This window comes from Pelodiscus sinensis, chromosome 19 (genome assembly GCF_052426305.1).
Source record: "Pelodiscus sinensis isolate ZL-2025 chromosome 19, ASM5242630v1, whole genome shotgun sequence".
Lineage (NCBI taxonomy): Eukaryota > Metazoa > Chordata > Testudines > Trionychidae > Pelodiscus > Pelodiscus sinensis.
Window position 1 is genome coordinate 34,827,788 of NC_143070.1, and position 14,255 is coordinate 34,842,042.

Sequence of the window (14,255 nt, forward strand, 5' to 3'; positions counted from 1 at the left end):
TGATTTGATTCCTGTGTTGTCATGATCATGAGGGTGAGCGAGCAGCCTGGGGACTACGGGGCTAACTACACCTAACTCAGGTAAAGTTAGCCAATAGGAATGTGGGTAGGAATTTCAAACTGGGACAAAGGAATATTTGGCTTTTCCCTTCTTTGTCTCTCTGAGAGTTGCTCTCCAGCTACGGAGGGAGACATGTCTCCCTCTCCAAGAAACAATTCTTCACTTTCTGTAAGTAGAGTAAAGTTTGGATAAATCCGTTTTATTGTTTTATAGTTTGGGGGATGCGATCTGGTGTCTGTGCACTTTTAAACAGTGTTTAGGCAAAGCCCCAAGCTGGAAAAAAGCGGCAGCCATGTTCATGCAAATGCCGCGGGGAAAATTTAAATCCCCGGGGCATTTGCAATTCCGACTGGTCTCATTAGCATCCCTTTTCCGGAAAAGGGTGCCAATGTAGACACAGCCCATGAGTATTACTTTGTTACTTTTCCATCTGGTCATTATGCTTGCAACAGGAATATTGTGGTGATGATAAAAGTTTTCTCTTTTTATTAACCTAGTGTTGGTTAATGGTTGTGTCCTGGTTTGTAATTTTGGGGCTGAGCTTTTCCTAAGTACTCTCTCCCTGATTTCTTTGTTAATATTTGGGTGATGGCAGTGAAGTTTTTATCCCCAAAATCTAAGGTGGTTAAGATTTTGGGGGAAGCTTTATACCAAAGCCTTGTGGATAAGGTTTTGGGGTACTTTTGATGGCCCCCACTTCTGCATTTATCGTGCCAGAGTGGGGAAGGAGCCATGACGTGTCCTGGAAGGTAAGAGGAGGTAATAGGGTTGCAGTTTTTCTTTATCTCCTCCCTAACTCTCATGTTAAGAGCTTGGGGAACCCCTCTGGAAGAAGGTCCAAGTGCTTCCTCCTGGGTTCAAGAGGAAAAGGGTTTTTCTCACTCAGGTGGTGGCAGCCTGTCTCCCAAGGCCTGAAAACCTGTCACCCTGGGGAGGTTTGAAGCAGAAGCCGATAGAGGCAAGGTATCTGTAATGTCTCTGGCAGTGCCGCACCTTCTGCACTCAGCGCCAGAGTGGGAACAGCCTTGACATGGTGGCAAATCTGGTTGGATCATTTTGAACCAGGGACACAGACCTCAGAATTTCACAAACAGGACACATTTTTCCTTTCTCTCTTTTGCCTTTGGAATCTTTGGGTTGGTTTGTTTTTCTTTGGCTGCCCTTGGAGGAAGAGGCACACACAAGGTTAAACCTGCACAGCTAGAGTCCAAGACAAAGAGTTATCTGGGTTTTTTTCTAGACTTGGGAAAACTGGACAGCTAGGCTAGAGTGTCACAAGAGGGTGGTGCTGCTGCTGCTCGGGTTATCGAGCCAAGCAAACAGAGCTCCTGACTGTGTATTATAACCGTCTCACAGAACAAGAGATCCACGGTAGACAGATTGTACCCTTGACAAGTTTATTGCAAGCAATTCTGGAGGAAATTTTAAAAGCACTATATGTATATGTATATTTAGTACTTAATCAAAACAAACAATGAAAGACATTTAAAAGGCATTGCAAACATAAAAAGGCATTAAAAGTAATAATTAAATGGAATATTAACAGTGTAAATATAATTCCTAACCCAGACCTCAGGTAATGTTGGTTAATTTGGTTGAGCTGGAAGTCCGATGTGCACATCACCCTAATATGCCAAATTGATGGACTCCAACTCCTGGGGCAAAATGGTGTGGTATATATCCCCTCGGCAGAGGCCAGTCGGGTGGGATGCCATCCACTGGTTACACACAGTCCAAATGGGGTGATGTCCGTTAGTGACACCCCCTTCTTCTTACTCGCGTTCATGACCGATCCAGAAACACCTGGTTTTTGCACCACCCAATTTTGCTTGTCTCACCAGGAGTAGGAACAATGGTCTGTCCCTGGTTAGATTCTTCCCTTCTTACTTTTTTTTTTTTAATGTGGAAATGCTGCCTCAGCCACATACACAGTTCTTTTATTTCACACAACTTTCTTGTTTAAAGTTGTAAACAAGTCCATAATCCTCTGGGGCTCTTGCCAGGACCTCTGCATGGCCTCTCTTCAGCTCACTTACTGGTGATTCACTCATGCTCACCATTCACACTACCCATGATTCGTGACAAGAGTAGGGAGGGAAAGCAGCCTAGTGCATGGATTTGCAGTCAGGTACAGTAGCCTGGGAGTAATCAACCTTCCCTAAGCGCCATTCTGGGGTGAAAACGGCCTCACACCAGCGTCAGATGTCCACCTCCTAGGTGAAGTCTCCTACACCAAGGAGGGGAGACAGGAGCTTGTCTCTGAGAGTCTGGGGGTGGGGGGCAGCCCTGTGGGTGAGGGCAGGAGCAGAGGGTGGGGGGCATGTCCTGCCCATACAGCTGTAGCAGGATGGGAGAGCATCCTTAAAGAGGGCAGACCTGTAACTTGAGGGGGGCAGGAGCAGAGGGTGGGGGGCATGTCCTGCCCATACAGCTGTAGCAGGATGGGAGAGCATCCTTAAAGAGGGCAGACCTGTAACTTGAGGGGGGCAGGAGCGTGCAGATGCCCCACTTATGGCTAAGCCGTGGGTTGGGTGAGGTGCTCCCCAAGGCCGGGCAGGGCTCAAGGGGGGCGCCCCGGAGTGGGTGTGGGGCTGTGGTGGGCGCTGCTCAGGGACTCATGGGTTGCTGGGGGGGGCAGGCTGGAAGGCGTGTGCACCTGCTGTGGGGCGGGGACAACAGCCTGGGGGGGTTGCTGGCCCCCCCCACACTGCTGGGTCACGTGGAGGGTGCTGCGGGGGTCACTGGGCGGGTCTCTGCTCCGCCCCCCCCCCCTCCGGGGCCCTCGCTTCAGATTTTCCGTCCACGCGCGGAATAAGTTTTGTGGCGCGCACCGCGGCCGGCGCGGCTGTGCACCACCCTGCGCGCGCACGCGCGGTAGCCGCCGGCGAACCAGCCGGGCCGCAGGGAAGGTTCCAGCCCGGGCGGGCAGGGCGCCGGCCTCAGCCGCGCTACCGCGCATGCGCCGGGCGCCCCGGGCCCGTGCGAGAGGCGGAGCGCGCCGCGAGCCGGCCTCCGCGGGGGGCCGCGCATGCGCCGCGAACGCTCGGGAGGCCGTTGGTGTCGGTTGGTCTCGCGCCGCTGCTTCCGCTTCCGGTTGTGGCAGGGCGCTGAGGTGAGGCGGGAATGGGGGCGGGGCAGACCTGAGAGGGGGGCGGGGCAGGCGAGGTGGGGGCCAGACCTGAGGGGGTGGGGGCGGGGCAGGCGAGGACCGGGTGGGGGGTCAGCCCTGGGGGGGGCAGCTCTGGGGCGGGGCAGGCGAGGGGGGCAGACTTGAGGGGGGGGGGGGTCAGCTCTGGGGGGGTGCGGGTGGGGGCGGGGCACGCGAGGTGGGGGGGGCAGGCGAGGACGGGGGGGGTCAGCCCGGGGGGGGGGGGCAGGCGAGGGGGGGGTCAGCCCTGAGGGGTTGCAGGTGGGGGGGGCAGGCAACGAGGGGGGGGGTCAGCCCTGGGGGGGCGGGGCAGGCGAGGACGGGGGGGCAGCCCTGAGAAGGGATGGTGGGTTCAGGGGGGATAATTCGCGGGGGGGGGCAGGATCCCGCCCAGGTTTTCCCTCCGGCCCCCCCCTCGTGTGTGCGCATGTGCCCCGCTCTGGTGCCCCCCCCCCCACGTGCCAGGGCGGGTGCAGCTGCGCACTGCGGCAGGAGTGTGGTGTTGGGTGTGCAAGCACAGGAAGGGAAACCGAGGCAGAGAGGTCACGTGTCCCAGAGCATTTGCCAAGAGGATGCAGGAGTCTCTGAGACATGAGAGCCCATAGAAACCTCACAGGTTTACACGCACGTTGCTAGGTCACACCCAGCTGGGTGCTGGAATATTTTCATACTACACTTTTTGGCCTTCAATAGCATTTTGGCTGCTTGACGGACTTTTCCACAGATTTTTGGACCAGGCTGTTAGCATGAAAAAGTGTTTGTGTGGCATCAAGTCTACTGTATTTACAAAAAAAAAAAAAAAGGAGAAAAAAACCCGCATCCAACATTAAAAACAAAACTGAGTGAAAATTTCCGTGTTGAAATAGTTGCAGAGAACTGTTAGATTTATAGATGCTTCTCTTCCACTGGCTCACACACCAGTGTGTTATAGCATGTCCATCTGTATCGTTTTGTATTCTTCATATCTTGGAAAATGATGTACAACTAGACAACTTGGAACTGTTACCAAAATATTAATCTGAGTGATATGGAAATTACGTTAAAAATGGCAAAAATTAGTTTCTGTTCCCACAACAAAATCTTTTTTATTTATCTGCAGAAATGTATTTTAAACCCTAAATTTACTGTAGCCTATATATGGTGCTGGACAATATTTCACATGTCTCCAAATTAAATAGGTCTGGGAAAATACTTCTCTTTAGTCACACCATGGCTGAGAATGGATTTTAACTGGATTTTATTATTGTACTTAGAAATACTGCACAGGATCTTTTCAGGGGGATAAGGCAATATGCCACATTTAATGATAATACATATAGCAATCAACACTTACTGTATCTTTTCTCTCTAATTGCTACCCTATGATCCTCATCTGCTTCTTTTAAGTATCCAATCTTTAGGTGCTTATAGATTGCCAGTTCTGCCTATTTGGTTTTCCCTTTGATATTTTCATACCCTCTGCTCCTTGTTTCCCACCCCCTTCCTCCCCCCCCCTTTCTCCCCTATTTATTTTGGGTCTGCACATCCTAAAGTCAAAACTCTGGTCATCTGAAGAAGTGGGCTGTGCCCACGAAAGCTCATGATCCCATCTACATGTTTTGTCTCTAAAGTGCTTCCAGACCATTTGCTGTTTTTTAAGTTTATCCTGTACAGACTAACTTAGCTACCTCCTGAAGCTACAGAAAGCAAGTAAAGGCCTTGGAAGGGAGATGAAATGTTCCCTTTTATTTCTGACAAACAAAACTTTTGCTGTAACTGGAAATTGATGGCCCAAACTCCATAATGGAGATACATCTCTGTATTAACTATAAATCTCTGTATTGGTCATTTTCATATAGGTGTGGATCATCTTCTGATAATCTCTGTATTAAGTTTTAACATTGCTATTAAAAAAGCTGCCCCTGTGTCTTGTGGAAGAGGGTGAAATGACGTCAGACTGAAAATAGAGCAATGTCTTCAGCAGGCGCTTAGCTGACCCCTTTGTAGCTAAAGATGCGGCCAGGCCTGCTGGAGCCAGGCCACTGTGCAGCTGTCCTGGGACGGTGGCATCTCAGCCCTGGCTCCAGCTCTGGCACAGGAGGCAGCCACCTGCCATGCAGCCCCGCCCCAGGAGCAGCGCCAACTACCAGAGGTGGGAGAGCAGGGATGGTGCGAGTATTCAGAGAAAAAACCGACAGCACAAGTGGATCCCACAACAGGCAGCAGGGCCAAGGGGCAAAATCAGCCAGTGGAAGAGGGGAAACCCCAGGATGGGGAGAGGCAGAGGGGAGGGAAGTAACTGGTGGGGAGGGAAGAAAGTCCTCTACAGTGCTTGCAAAAATGAAGTGTGGGGGCAGGAATGGCGTGTTTGCCATTTCCAGGGTGGGGCACCCCAGGGCTCTGCTCCGAACGGCACAGTGTGCCCAGCGACTGCACAAGGCAGCTCTTCCCTGCCCGATAATGGGCTAGATGCTGTAGGATATTTTACATACAGCCCCTTCCACACGCTAACGGCCAGACCTGGTCTTAGTGTCCACAGGAGTCCCCGATGGGTTTGTGTGTCTGCTTAAAACTGGAAAGGACTTTGCAGGTGTGTCCCCCCTGGGGGCTGTAGAAGTTTGGCCACTTGTCAATCCATTAGTGAATGTGCAGGGAGGTTAAAACCTTCCCTAATGGGCTTCTGTGTGCTACTCCCTGGACAGTCAGTAATGGATTTAAAAGCAGCCATCCCTCTACAAAAGCATGTTATCACCTGGTTCCAGAGGGAGACAGCTGAATCGGATTTGGATGACAAGTTCGGTACTATCGCATTGACTCAAGTGTGATGTTAAACAACATTATTAACGATATGACCGTTGGGGAGCCAGTGGTGTTACTCTGCTGTCATGGGCAAGGCTCGACAACTAAGGCAACCTACTCACCTGTGGTAAGCAGATTTTAGCCCGACGCGGCCACGCAGCGCGGTCTGCGCATGCACCATATGTGTAGCTGTGATGGAAGAGCAGCTAAAGCGTTTCAGACTAAAGGAATTAACAGGGTTTTTTACCCCTATTTCCCCCTGTTCCATTCCCTTATGAAGGGCTTGTGTCCATGATATGACACTAAAGGTGTGAAGCTAAAGCTCACTCGTTACAGCCCCTTAGAGCAGAGAGATGTCACTGGTCAGTCTGTTCAGTATCAATGCACTGTCGCTTTTGTAACAAAGCCTCTGAGAGCTGCCTGGTTTCCTCTGCACCAGTCTGTTCATGGAGAGGAACTGCTGGAACCCCCATGGCTCCTCAGTCTAGTGGGTCCGGCTCAGTGTGAACCAAGAACGGGAAGCTGAAGCCCGACACACTCAGACGAGGGAGGGGGCAGGGATGTGTGGTGGGGAAGGTGATTAGCCGCTGAATCAAGTGGCTGACGAACTGGTGGATTCTCCATCTCTTGATGTCTTCAAAACAAAACTTGACGATTTTCTAGAAAATATGCTCTGGGGAAATAAAGGTTTGTTGTGGGGTAACGGGATTAAGTACAATGGTTTGTGACACAGATGAGACCAGAGTTTCTAATGATTCCTTCTGATCCTGTGAATATGTAATTTTTTAGGATCCCATCCAGTAAAAATTCAGCAGGTGTTTAAATTTAAATACCTGAATGGTCCCTGTGACCTCATCTGTGTTGCGTGGGGGGCTTGTGAAGTCTGTATCGGGTTAATCCTGATGAGAGAGCCTAGGTCTGTGCTACAGTGACATGGAGGGAGACTAGGGGCCTTGAATACAGAAGACTAAATTTAGACATCTACATCCATGTTCAGGCAGGGGACCATGCGGTTTGTGTATCAGAACCACTGGGCGCTCAGAACTGAATCCCATCGTGGCAGGTGCAGTGATGTTGAACTCGAGCCAGGTATTGAGAGAGAGGAATATGGATTTGGGATCTAACCTGTGTGTGCTGTTCATGGACTATCTCGACTCCAGCATTTGCCCAAAACGGCTGGGTCTGGCTTATGTGTCAACAGGGACAGCATCTGGGCAGAACAGGGGCGTGGGGAGGATGACAGCCCCTTCTGACATGTCTCCAATGGCCCTTCTCCCCCGACAGGCTGCAGGACACCCATGTCTGTCTCCAGCTCAGCCCCGGGCCTGCAGAGCCAGGGACAGGAAATGGCCGCGGCGGGGCCGGTGACCTTCGAGGAGGTGGCTGTGTATTTCTCTGAGGAGGAATGGGCTCTGCTGGACCCGGGCCAGAGAGCCCTCTACTGGGACGTGATGCAGGAGAATTACGAGGCTGTGAGCTGGCTGGGTAAGGATTTCTGTCCTCTCGGGTATCAGAAGCTGGGTTGGGTTTGGTTCAAGTTCTTCATTGCTCTCTGCCCCCCAATATCCAGTAATCTTGGCTCCTGTGTGAGAGACTGTCCCCTCCCCACGCCCCCTTCCATGCGAAGCAGGTTCAAGGACATACCAGTGGTGCTGGGGGCTGTGGCTGAGGGAGGGTGGCTGAGGATGTCCACTGCTTCCCTCCGCCCCCCGGCACTGCCCACACTCCTCGGGAAGCCTGGGACAGAGAGGGGCTACCCTGCCACCTCTCTGCGGTGGGTATCCTGTGTACCCTACCTACCTGTAACCATCAAGCAAGGAAGGGCAGGCATGGAGGGCGGCCCAGGCTGGGCAAGACATCCCTCCAGTCCTAGTGACCTGCCATGTGGCAGCTGCAGTCTGAGCCCTGCCTGGGGGCCTCGGTGTCAGCTCTGCCAGCCCTGGCCGGAGCTCCCCTGAGCAGTGTGATCCTGTCCCGCCCTGCAATGGGGGGTGGGGTGGTCCATGAGGGACACTGACTTGTACCCTAGAGAGTGTAGCAGAGAACTCAGCTCCCCCAGGGGATACGCTGGGCCGTTCCCGAGGTGGGGGGGGGGCTGCACCTTTACTGCAGATGAGTGTGAGATGGGATCTTGTACCAGCCAGAGCCCCGTCTCTGCAAAGGGGGAGGAGCCTCTCTGGGTGGGCGACGGATCCTGGCTCTGGAAGCAGGAATGGCACAGACCTTAATGAACAAGATCAGCACTGGGTTCATTGCTCCCCGGGCAGGATTTCTAGTCTCCAAAGTTCACGTGATCTCCGGGGTGGAGCGAGGGGAGGAGCTGCGGATCCCAGATCGGCAGCGACACCCGCACAGGGGATTAATTGGCTGAACTGACTCAGACCAATTTCTGTGTCTTCATAGGAGATGTTACTTCTGCATTTTCATCAAGCGTCACAGACCCTTCAGCCTGTGATCCACTCCAGTCCAGAGGGTGTGGGGGGGAAGGGCTCTCTCCTTTGGGAAAGGGTTGTGAGGAAGGAGGATGAACTCGCTCATGATTATTCCTCCTTTCCAGCCGTTCTTTGGGTGTGTTCCCCCTTTTCTGTCCCCCTGTCAGAGTTTTCCCTTCAGCTCAGCACAGAGAATGACTCCTGTCTGGATTCTCTCTCTGTCCCAGCAGGTGATGGAATGCTGCATGAGAAGAATGAGGAAAGTCTTCAGCAGGAAGGACCGGAGCACGTGGCTCCATGTGGCATGTTCCTGGGAAGATCTGAAGGGCATGTTTCCCAGAGTCCCGAGCGGGGAGAGACCTGTGAGAGTCAGCGTAGCCTAGAACGGCAGCAGGGAAACCGTGCAAGGGAGGGACAGGGTAAATCCAGTCACCGGAGAGGTGTGAAGAGAATCAAAAAAGCTATTCAGAGAAGACCCAATCCAGAGAGAGCCTCCACGTGCAAAATATGTGGGAAAAGCTTTAAATTGAGACTAGTCCTTTTTTTACATCAGAAACTCCACTCAGAGGAGAAACCGTTCAGCTGCTCTGACTGTGGGAAAAGCTTCCTTCGGCGATCACACCTGGTTATACATCAAAGAGCCCACACCGGGGAGGAACTCTTTGACTGCTCTGACTGCGGGAAAAGCTTCTGTGAGCGCTCAAGTCTCGTTCGTCATCAGAGGAACCACACAGGAAAGAAACACTACATGTGCTCTGAGTGTGGGAAGAGCTTCGGTATGAGCTCACTGCTCGTTAGACACAGGAGAATGCACACCGGCGAGAAACCCTTCAGCTGCTCTGACTGTGGGAAAAGTTTCAATCAGAGGGCACACCTTGTTACCCACAGGAGAAGCCACACAGGGGAGAAACCCTTCAACTGCTCTGACTGCGGGAAAAGCTTCAATCAACACTCAAGTCTTGTTAGGCATAAGAGAAGCCACACGGGGGAGAAACCCTTCCGCTGCTCTGACTGTGGGAAAACCTACAGTCAGAGTTCAAATCTCATTAGTCACCAGAGAACACACACAGGAGAGAAACCCTTTAGATGCTCTGACTGTGGGAAAAGCTTCAGTCGGAGGTCAGGCCTTGTTACTCATGGGAGAATCCACACAGGGGAGAAACCTTTCTGCTGCTCTGACTGCGGGAAAAGTTTTCGTCGGAGGTCAGACCTTGTCAGACATCGGAGCACCCACACACGGGAGAAACCCTTCAGCTGCTCGGAGTGTGGGAAAAGTTTCAGTTGTCGATCAAATCTTTACAATCACTGCACAGTTCACAAGGGCAGAAGCCCTGGAACTGCCCTGGCTGCGGGGAAAGGTGCTTTCAGAGCTCAGGCGATGTTAGATCCAGGAGAATCTTCACAAGAGAGAAATCCGTCCGTTCCTCTGACTGGGGCGAAACCTTCTCTCAGGACGCAACCCTCATTGAGCAACAAAGGATCAACATAAGGGAAAACCCTGTAACCCAAGGTCCCTTTGAGTTGCATGTTCATGTGACCGCGTAGCAGCCTAGTAAGTGCTGCACAAGTGCTTAGGGCTGTGGCAGGGAGATACACCTCTGCCCACTGGTCTTAACCCTGGCCCAGACCTGCCATGGCCACCCCATGTGAATTTTGTTCTGGGCACATATACAGTGTGTAAGTGTCTTGGCATTTAGCCACCGTCACCATGAGGTGGGTGTGCCTCAGTTTCCCCATCCATGCAGCAGTGCAGGTTGTTCCTTTGCTGTTATGCCTGGCTCTAAGCCCATGCAGTCATTAGTTTAGAAGCTGCATGCTTGTGCGATCCTTTCGCTTCTGTCCCCAGCAAGCACAGATGTTTTTCTATAACTCACGTATGCTGCATACTTTCGAGAGGTTTACTGTTCATATGAGTTTCTTTGTGCTGGTCCATGCATATTGCAGGCCGAGTCATAAGGTTACCAGCAAACCAATGATGGAGTAGTGTTTCCAAGTATGGATCTCATACCACACTCTCTCTGCAGACCCTGTGTGGGGTACAGTATTTCTCCCGCCCTTTAACACCGCTGTGTACCAGGTGGTGTGTTCAGCTACCGGTTTCTCTTTCTCATCAGAAAGGCGTGCTGTATCAGGACTACCCTGAGGGTGTAGGAAGGGAGGGGTTCCAATGGAAAGGTGTTCCCCCTCTTCCTGTTGAGACATTCCTCGGCCCATCCCTCAGGTGGTCCCTTAGCCTGTTCCCATGCATTTACAGACAGAGATTTCTGCCTCCCTGTCTCAGAGCAAGTGCCAGTTCCGTGTCTGATCACAGTCACCCTCCGCAGGGAGTCCAGACTCACCACTCCCCCTTGAAGGCTGAGTGACTGGTGGGCAGCTTGGATTGACAGAGACGCACCCCGCCTCTATCTCCCAGCCACCCTGATAAAGATGGAGGAACTACCTCTGGGCTATCGGCCACCCATCGAGCTGTAGGACTTAGCTGAGAGACCCTTCCCTGGAAAGCCCTGCACTCTGGCCTCTGGGTAAACCCTCAGCCACCAGAGCCCTGGACTCCTCAGCTCCCGCAGTAGCTTCTTGGACTCCAGGCTGTCTGACGGCTCTGCTCCAAAACCCACACCTCTGTGCGTCCCCGCAGTTGGACCTGCCCCCCGCTGTTCCCGGGTCTGGGCGGTGGTGACCTCACACGGTCCATGACAACCGCCAGGTGGGACAGGCTGCAGGGCAGGGGCGATCTCAGAGGCCCCTGTTGCTTTTCCTTCCTGTAAGGACTGAGAGAAAATGCAGGGCAATGAACGTGAGGAGGAGGAGAAGCCTCTTCTGAGTTTTCTCCCCTTCCCGTAACTGAGCTAGAAGACGGACGTCCCTGTGGAGAAGGTGAGCGTCTGAGAGGTTTGGTACAGATGCAGCCCAAATGCAAGTCCTGTACAATAAATACTTGGTTACGGTGAAGGACTATTCCCCCCTCCCCCCCCATAGGCCTTTGTCCCCTGAGAATCACTGAGGACACTGGGTTTTGTCTGGCTTGGTTTCCCTTCTCCCTCCTCTTGCTGGCGGGGAGGGGGCTGCTCTCCAGCCCCGAGGGGTGGGAAGCTCTCCCAAAGACATGGGCCAGGCAGAGGGCTCTGAGCGTGAGTCATCCCCACTGGGCCACCTGGGAAGAGAACTTTCAGGCTCCCGCCCCTGAGAGCTGGGCCCCCCACCCAGTGACGGGGAGGAGACTCAGGCCCTTGTGTTTCTCCTTAAGCCCAGCAAAGGAGCCAGCACCAGTCGTCTGCTTGGGGAATTCTGCTTCTCGCCAGTGGGTGTGTCGGAGCAGTTCCTCGTTCATGCTAATGGGCCAGTGCTTCTAAAATACTGGCTGAGTAGTCGCTATGCAGGGCTTGGGTCTGCAGCCCACATGAGGGTGTGAAACTCCAGCCTGAGGGTGTGTGGGATACTCAGGGCTTGTGGTCCTGTTCCCAACACTGCCTCTGCCCAGCTGTGCGGTGTCAGACACGGGCCTTTCTCTTTCTCCATCTTCCTTTCTCCCTCTGTCCGTGGGTGTAACAGTCGGGTCCTGCCTGCCTCATGGCAGGGACAGCTGGGGAGCTGTGAGGGTGTCACTAACGGCAGTGCGTGATGGGAGGTGCACTGTCACCTGGAGTCAGTACAGATGCTGGGAGGTGCAGAGGAACCCCCCAACCCGGACACCAGGTTGGGGTGGCAACTCCTGTAGCCACTAGATGGCGCTGCAGCCCCACACACCCGTTTTCAATTCTGGATGATCTGATCTGGGCCCATCTGATTCCATGTGACCAATGGGGCTCTGCTGTGGAACAGCCAATGGCAGTGGAGGTTTATTGTCAGGGGAGTTGGCCCCTCACACAAACTCACTGCTGGGGGGGGGTTGGTTGACTAGCCTCCAGCCCAAAAGGGACAGTCTCCAGGGTGCGGTGGGCAGTGGCCAATACACCAGGTCAGCCTGAGTGACAGGGCAGGCTGGCTACTGAGAGCCAGGAGGTGGGGGCCCTAGAGCACATGAGCGGCTATTGCCGGGGGCAGAGAGGAGGAGGGAGCAGGGACCGGAGCTGGGCCAGACAAGACAGGGGCAGAAACAGCCCCCAGAGCAGGGAGAGCAGCTGCTCAGAGGGCCGGGGCAGAGTGGAGCAGCTCAGAGCCAGGTGTGGAGAGACTGGCAGGGCGGGGCTGGCCTAGGGAGACCTCATGAGTCCAGAGGCCTTGCAGGCCACACGTGGAGGGGCCGATACCCTGGTGGGGAGGGGCTGACATTGCCACCTTGCCCCTGAAGGGCCGTGGGCATCGCCAGAGCCGTTGTGTGACTTGCTGCAGAGTCGAGGCCAGGGACATGCATGGAACAGACCGTGACCCAGGTGCCTTGTCACGGCAGCACGGTGGCTCCCTAGAAAGGGGCCGTGGGACGAGAGGGTGTCCGTGGCTTCCCTTGGGGTGGAGGGCTCCTCCCTGACAGGTAGGCCCTGGGGTTGCCCCCAGGGGTGGTACTCCCTGGGCGCCCCTCCTGGTCCTGCCTCGAATGACGTGAGATTTGTTCCTCCCTGGCTCCAGTTCCCTCTGTCATGGTTGTAGGTTCCCACCTTGGATGTATCATTACAGCTCTTCAGGAAGGTGCCACATTATTGGAGTTTAATGTGAATAGGCAAATCATTGTACCTACTCATGTGCTTGCCCCCCCCCCCATTCGGAGCACGGGGGCATGTGAGGTGTGTAACGAGAGCTAGGCTACCTGTGTACTTGTGTGAGCTGTGTACAGTTAGGAATACGGGCTTTGTGTCGATATATTGCATGTTTTCTGCTGGGGGGGTGCAGGGGCCACGGCTCTAACATGTTGCCAGTTGACACTGGAGGAGCACACAATGGCCCCTTGGCGGAGGGCACACCTGGGGACTCCATGGCTCCTTGGCTAAAAACAGAAACTGGTATGTGGTCATGTGATCAGTCCATGCTGGGCGGCACCAGCACCCAGAAGACAAATGTGTTTTCCATCTCCATGGGCAGGATGTTTCTGAGATTGCCTCCATCCCGTCGTCACTCCTGCGCTCCAGTCCAGACGCACCAGCAGGCCCAGACGGACATAGGCTGTAACCAGAGACTTGTAAGCTGGCAGTTTGTTACATCTCTGCTAAGAGCCTGCCACGAGCACTCGGTGATGTGTAACCATCTCGCGCGCAACCTTTCTGCTTAGAATCTAAACTCTCCAGGTTAATCAAGGACTGGCCCAGCGTGCTCTTTTGGGTAAGATGAGGTACAAACTGAGCTGGTTCTTTGGGAGTAGGAGTTGGAGAGATTGGTTTAATAACCTTTTGCCTGTGTCGGGGTGGGGCAGGTTGTGACACAGGTAAAGCTGGGGGGTTGGAGGGGTTTCACTTGTGAGACTTTCTGCTGGCCAGAGTGGCAGCTGAAGAGCTGTCTGGTTTGGTGTCTTACATGGAAGGCTCGCCCCTCCCCAGGCTTGGGCTGAAAATAGCCCTGACTCGACCTTGGAGAGGTGCCCAGATGAACCTGGCATATTACCCAAGTCCCTCTGGGAAGTGTTCCATTTTCAGCAGGAGAGCTGGCTCCTTCAGTCTTCACATCTGTCCCTGCCATCCCTGCATCCCAGTTATTTTAACCTGGCAGGCATGTTGGGGCCATGCCACGTCTGGTTTCCACTTAGGACACTGAAACAGCAACAGGCATGTTCAGAGGTGGGCCACAGCCAATCTGACAGCTCACCTCAGTCTTAGGAGGTATCCACTGACCTCCTCTTGCCTTTGTTTTTAAGGTGAGGATTTGATTCTTGTGTCCTGGACAGTGATTTCATTAAAAGACTTCATAAAGCA

At 53.6% G+C, this 14,255-nt stretch overlaps 1 protein-coding gene across 3 annotated transcripts; it reads left to right on the forward strand.

The window, feature by feature from the left end:
• The first annotated feature begins 3,031 nt into the window (after positions 1–3,031).
• LOC149523133 (uncharacterized) lies at positions 3,032–14,255 on the forward strand. Of its 3 annotated transcripts, none has more exons than XM_089771358.1 (3): positions 3,032–3,172; positions 7,271–7,471; positions 8,646–14,255. In XM_089771358.1, exons 2-3 carry the CDS (start codon positions 7,285–7,287, stop codon positions 9,905–9,907), a joined length of 1,449 nt encoding a protein of 482 aa, XP_089627484.1. In that variant the 5' UTR covers positions 3,032–3,172; positions 7,271–7,284; the 3' UTR covers positions 9,908–14,255. The 3 variants fall into 3 exon arrangements, with proteins under 3 accessions (XP_089627484.1, XP_089627486.1, XP_089627485.1); XM_089771360.1 differs by having other exon boundaries at positions 8,649–14,255; XM_089771359.1 differs by lacking the exon at positions 3,032–3,172 and adding an exon at positions 3,592–6,113.

What these genes read in the sequence shown, in the direction of transcription:
- LOC149523133 (XM_089771358.1), top strand. Translation starts at nt 7,285, where the DNA reads ATGTCTGTCTCCAGCTCAGCCCCGGGCCTGCAGAGCCAGGGACAGGAA. An exon ending in CGAGGCTGTGAGCTGGCTGG is followed by an intron (nt 7,472 to 8,645) that starts GTAAGGATTTCT and finishes TCTCTGTCCCAG; the next exon opens with CAGGTGATGGAATGCTGCAT.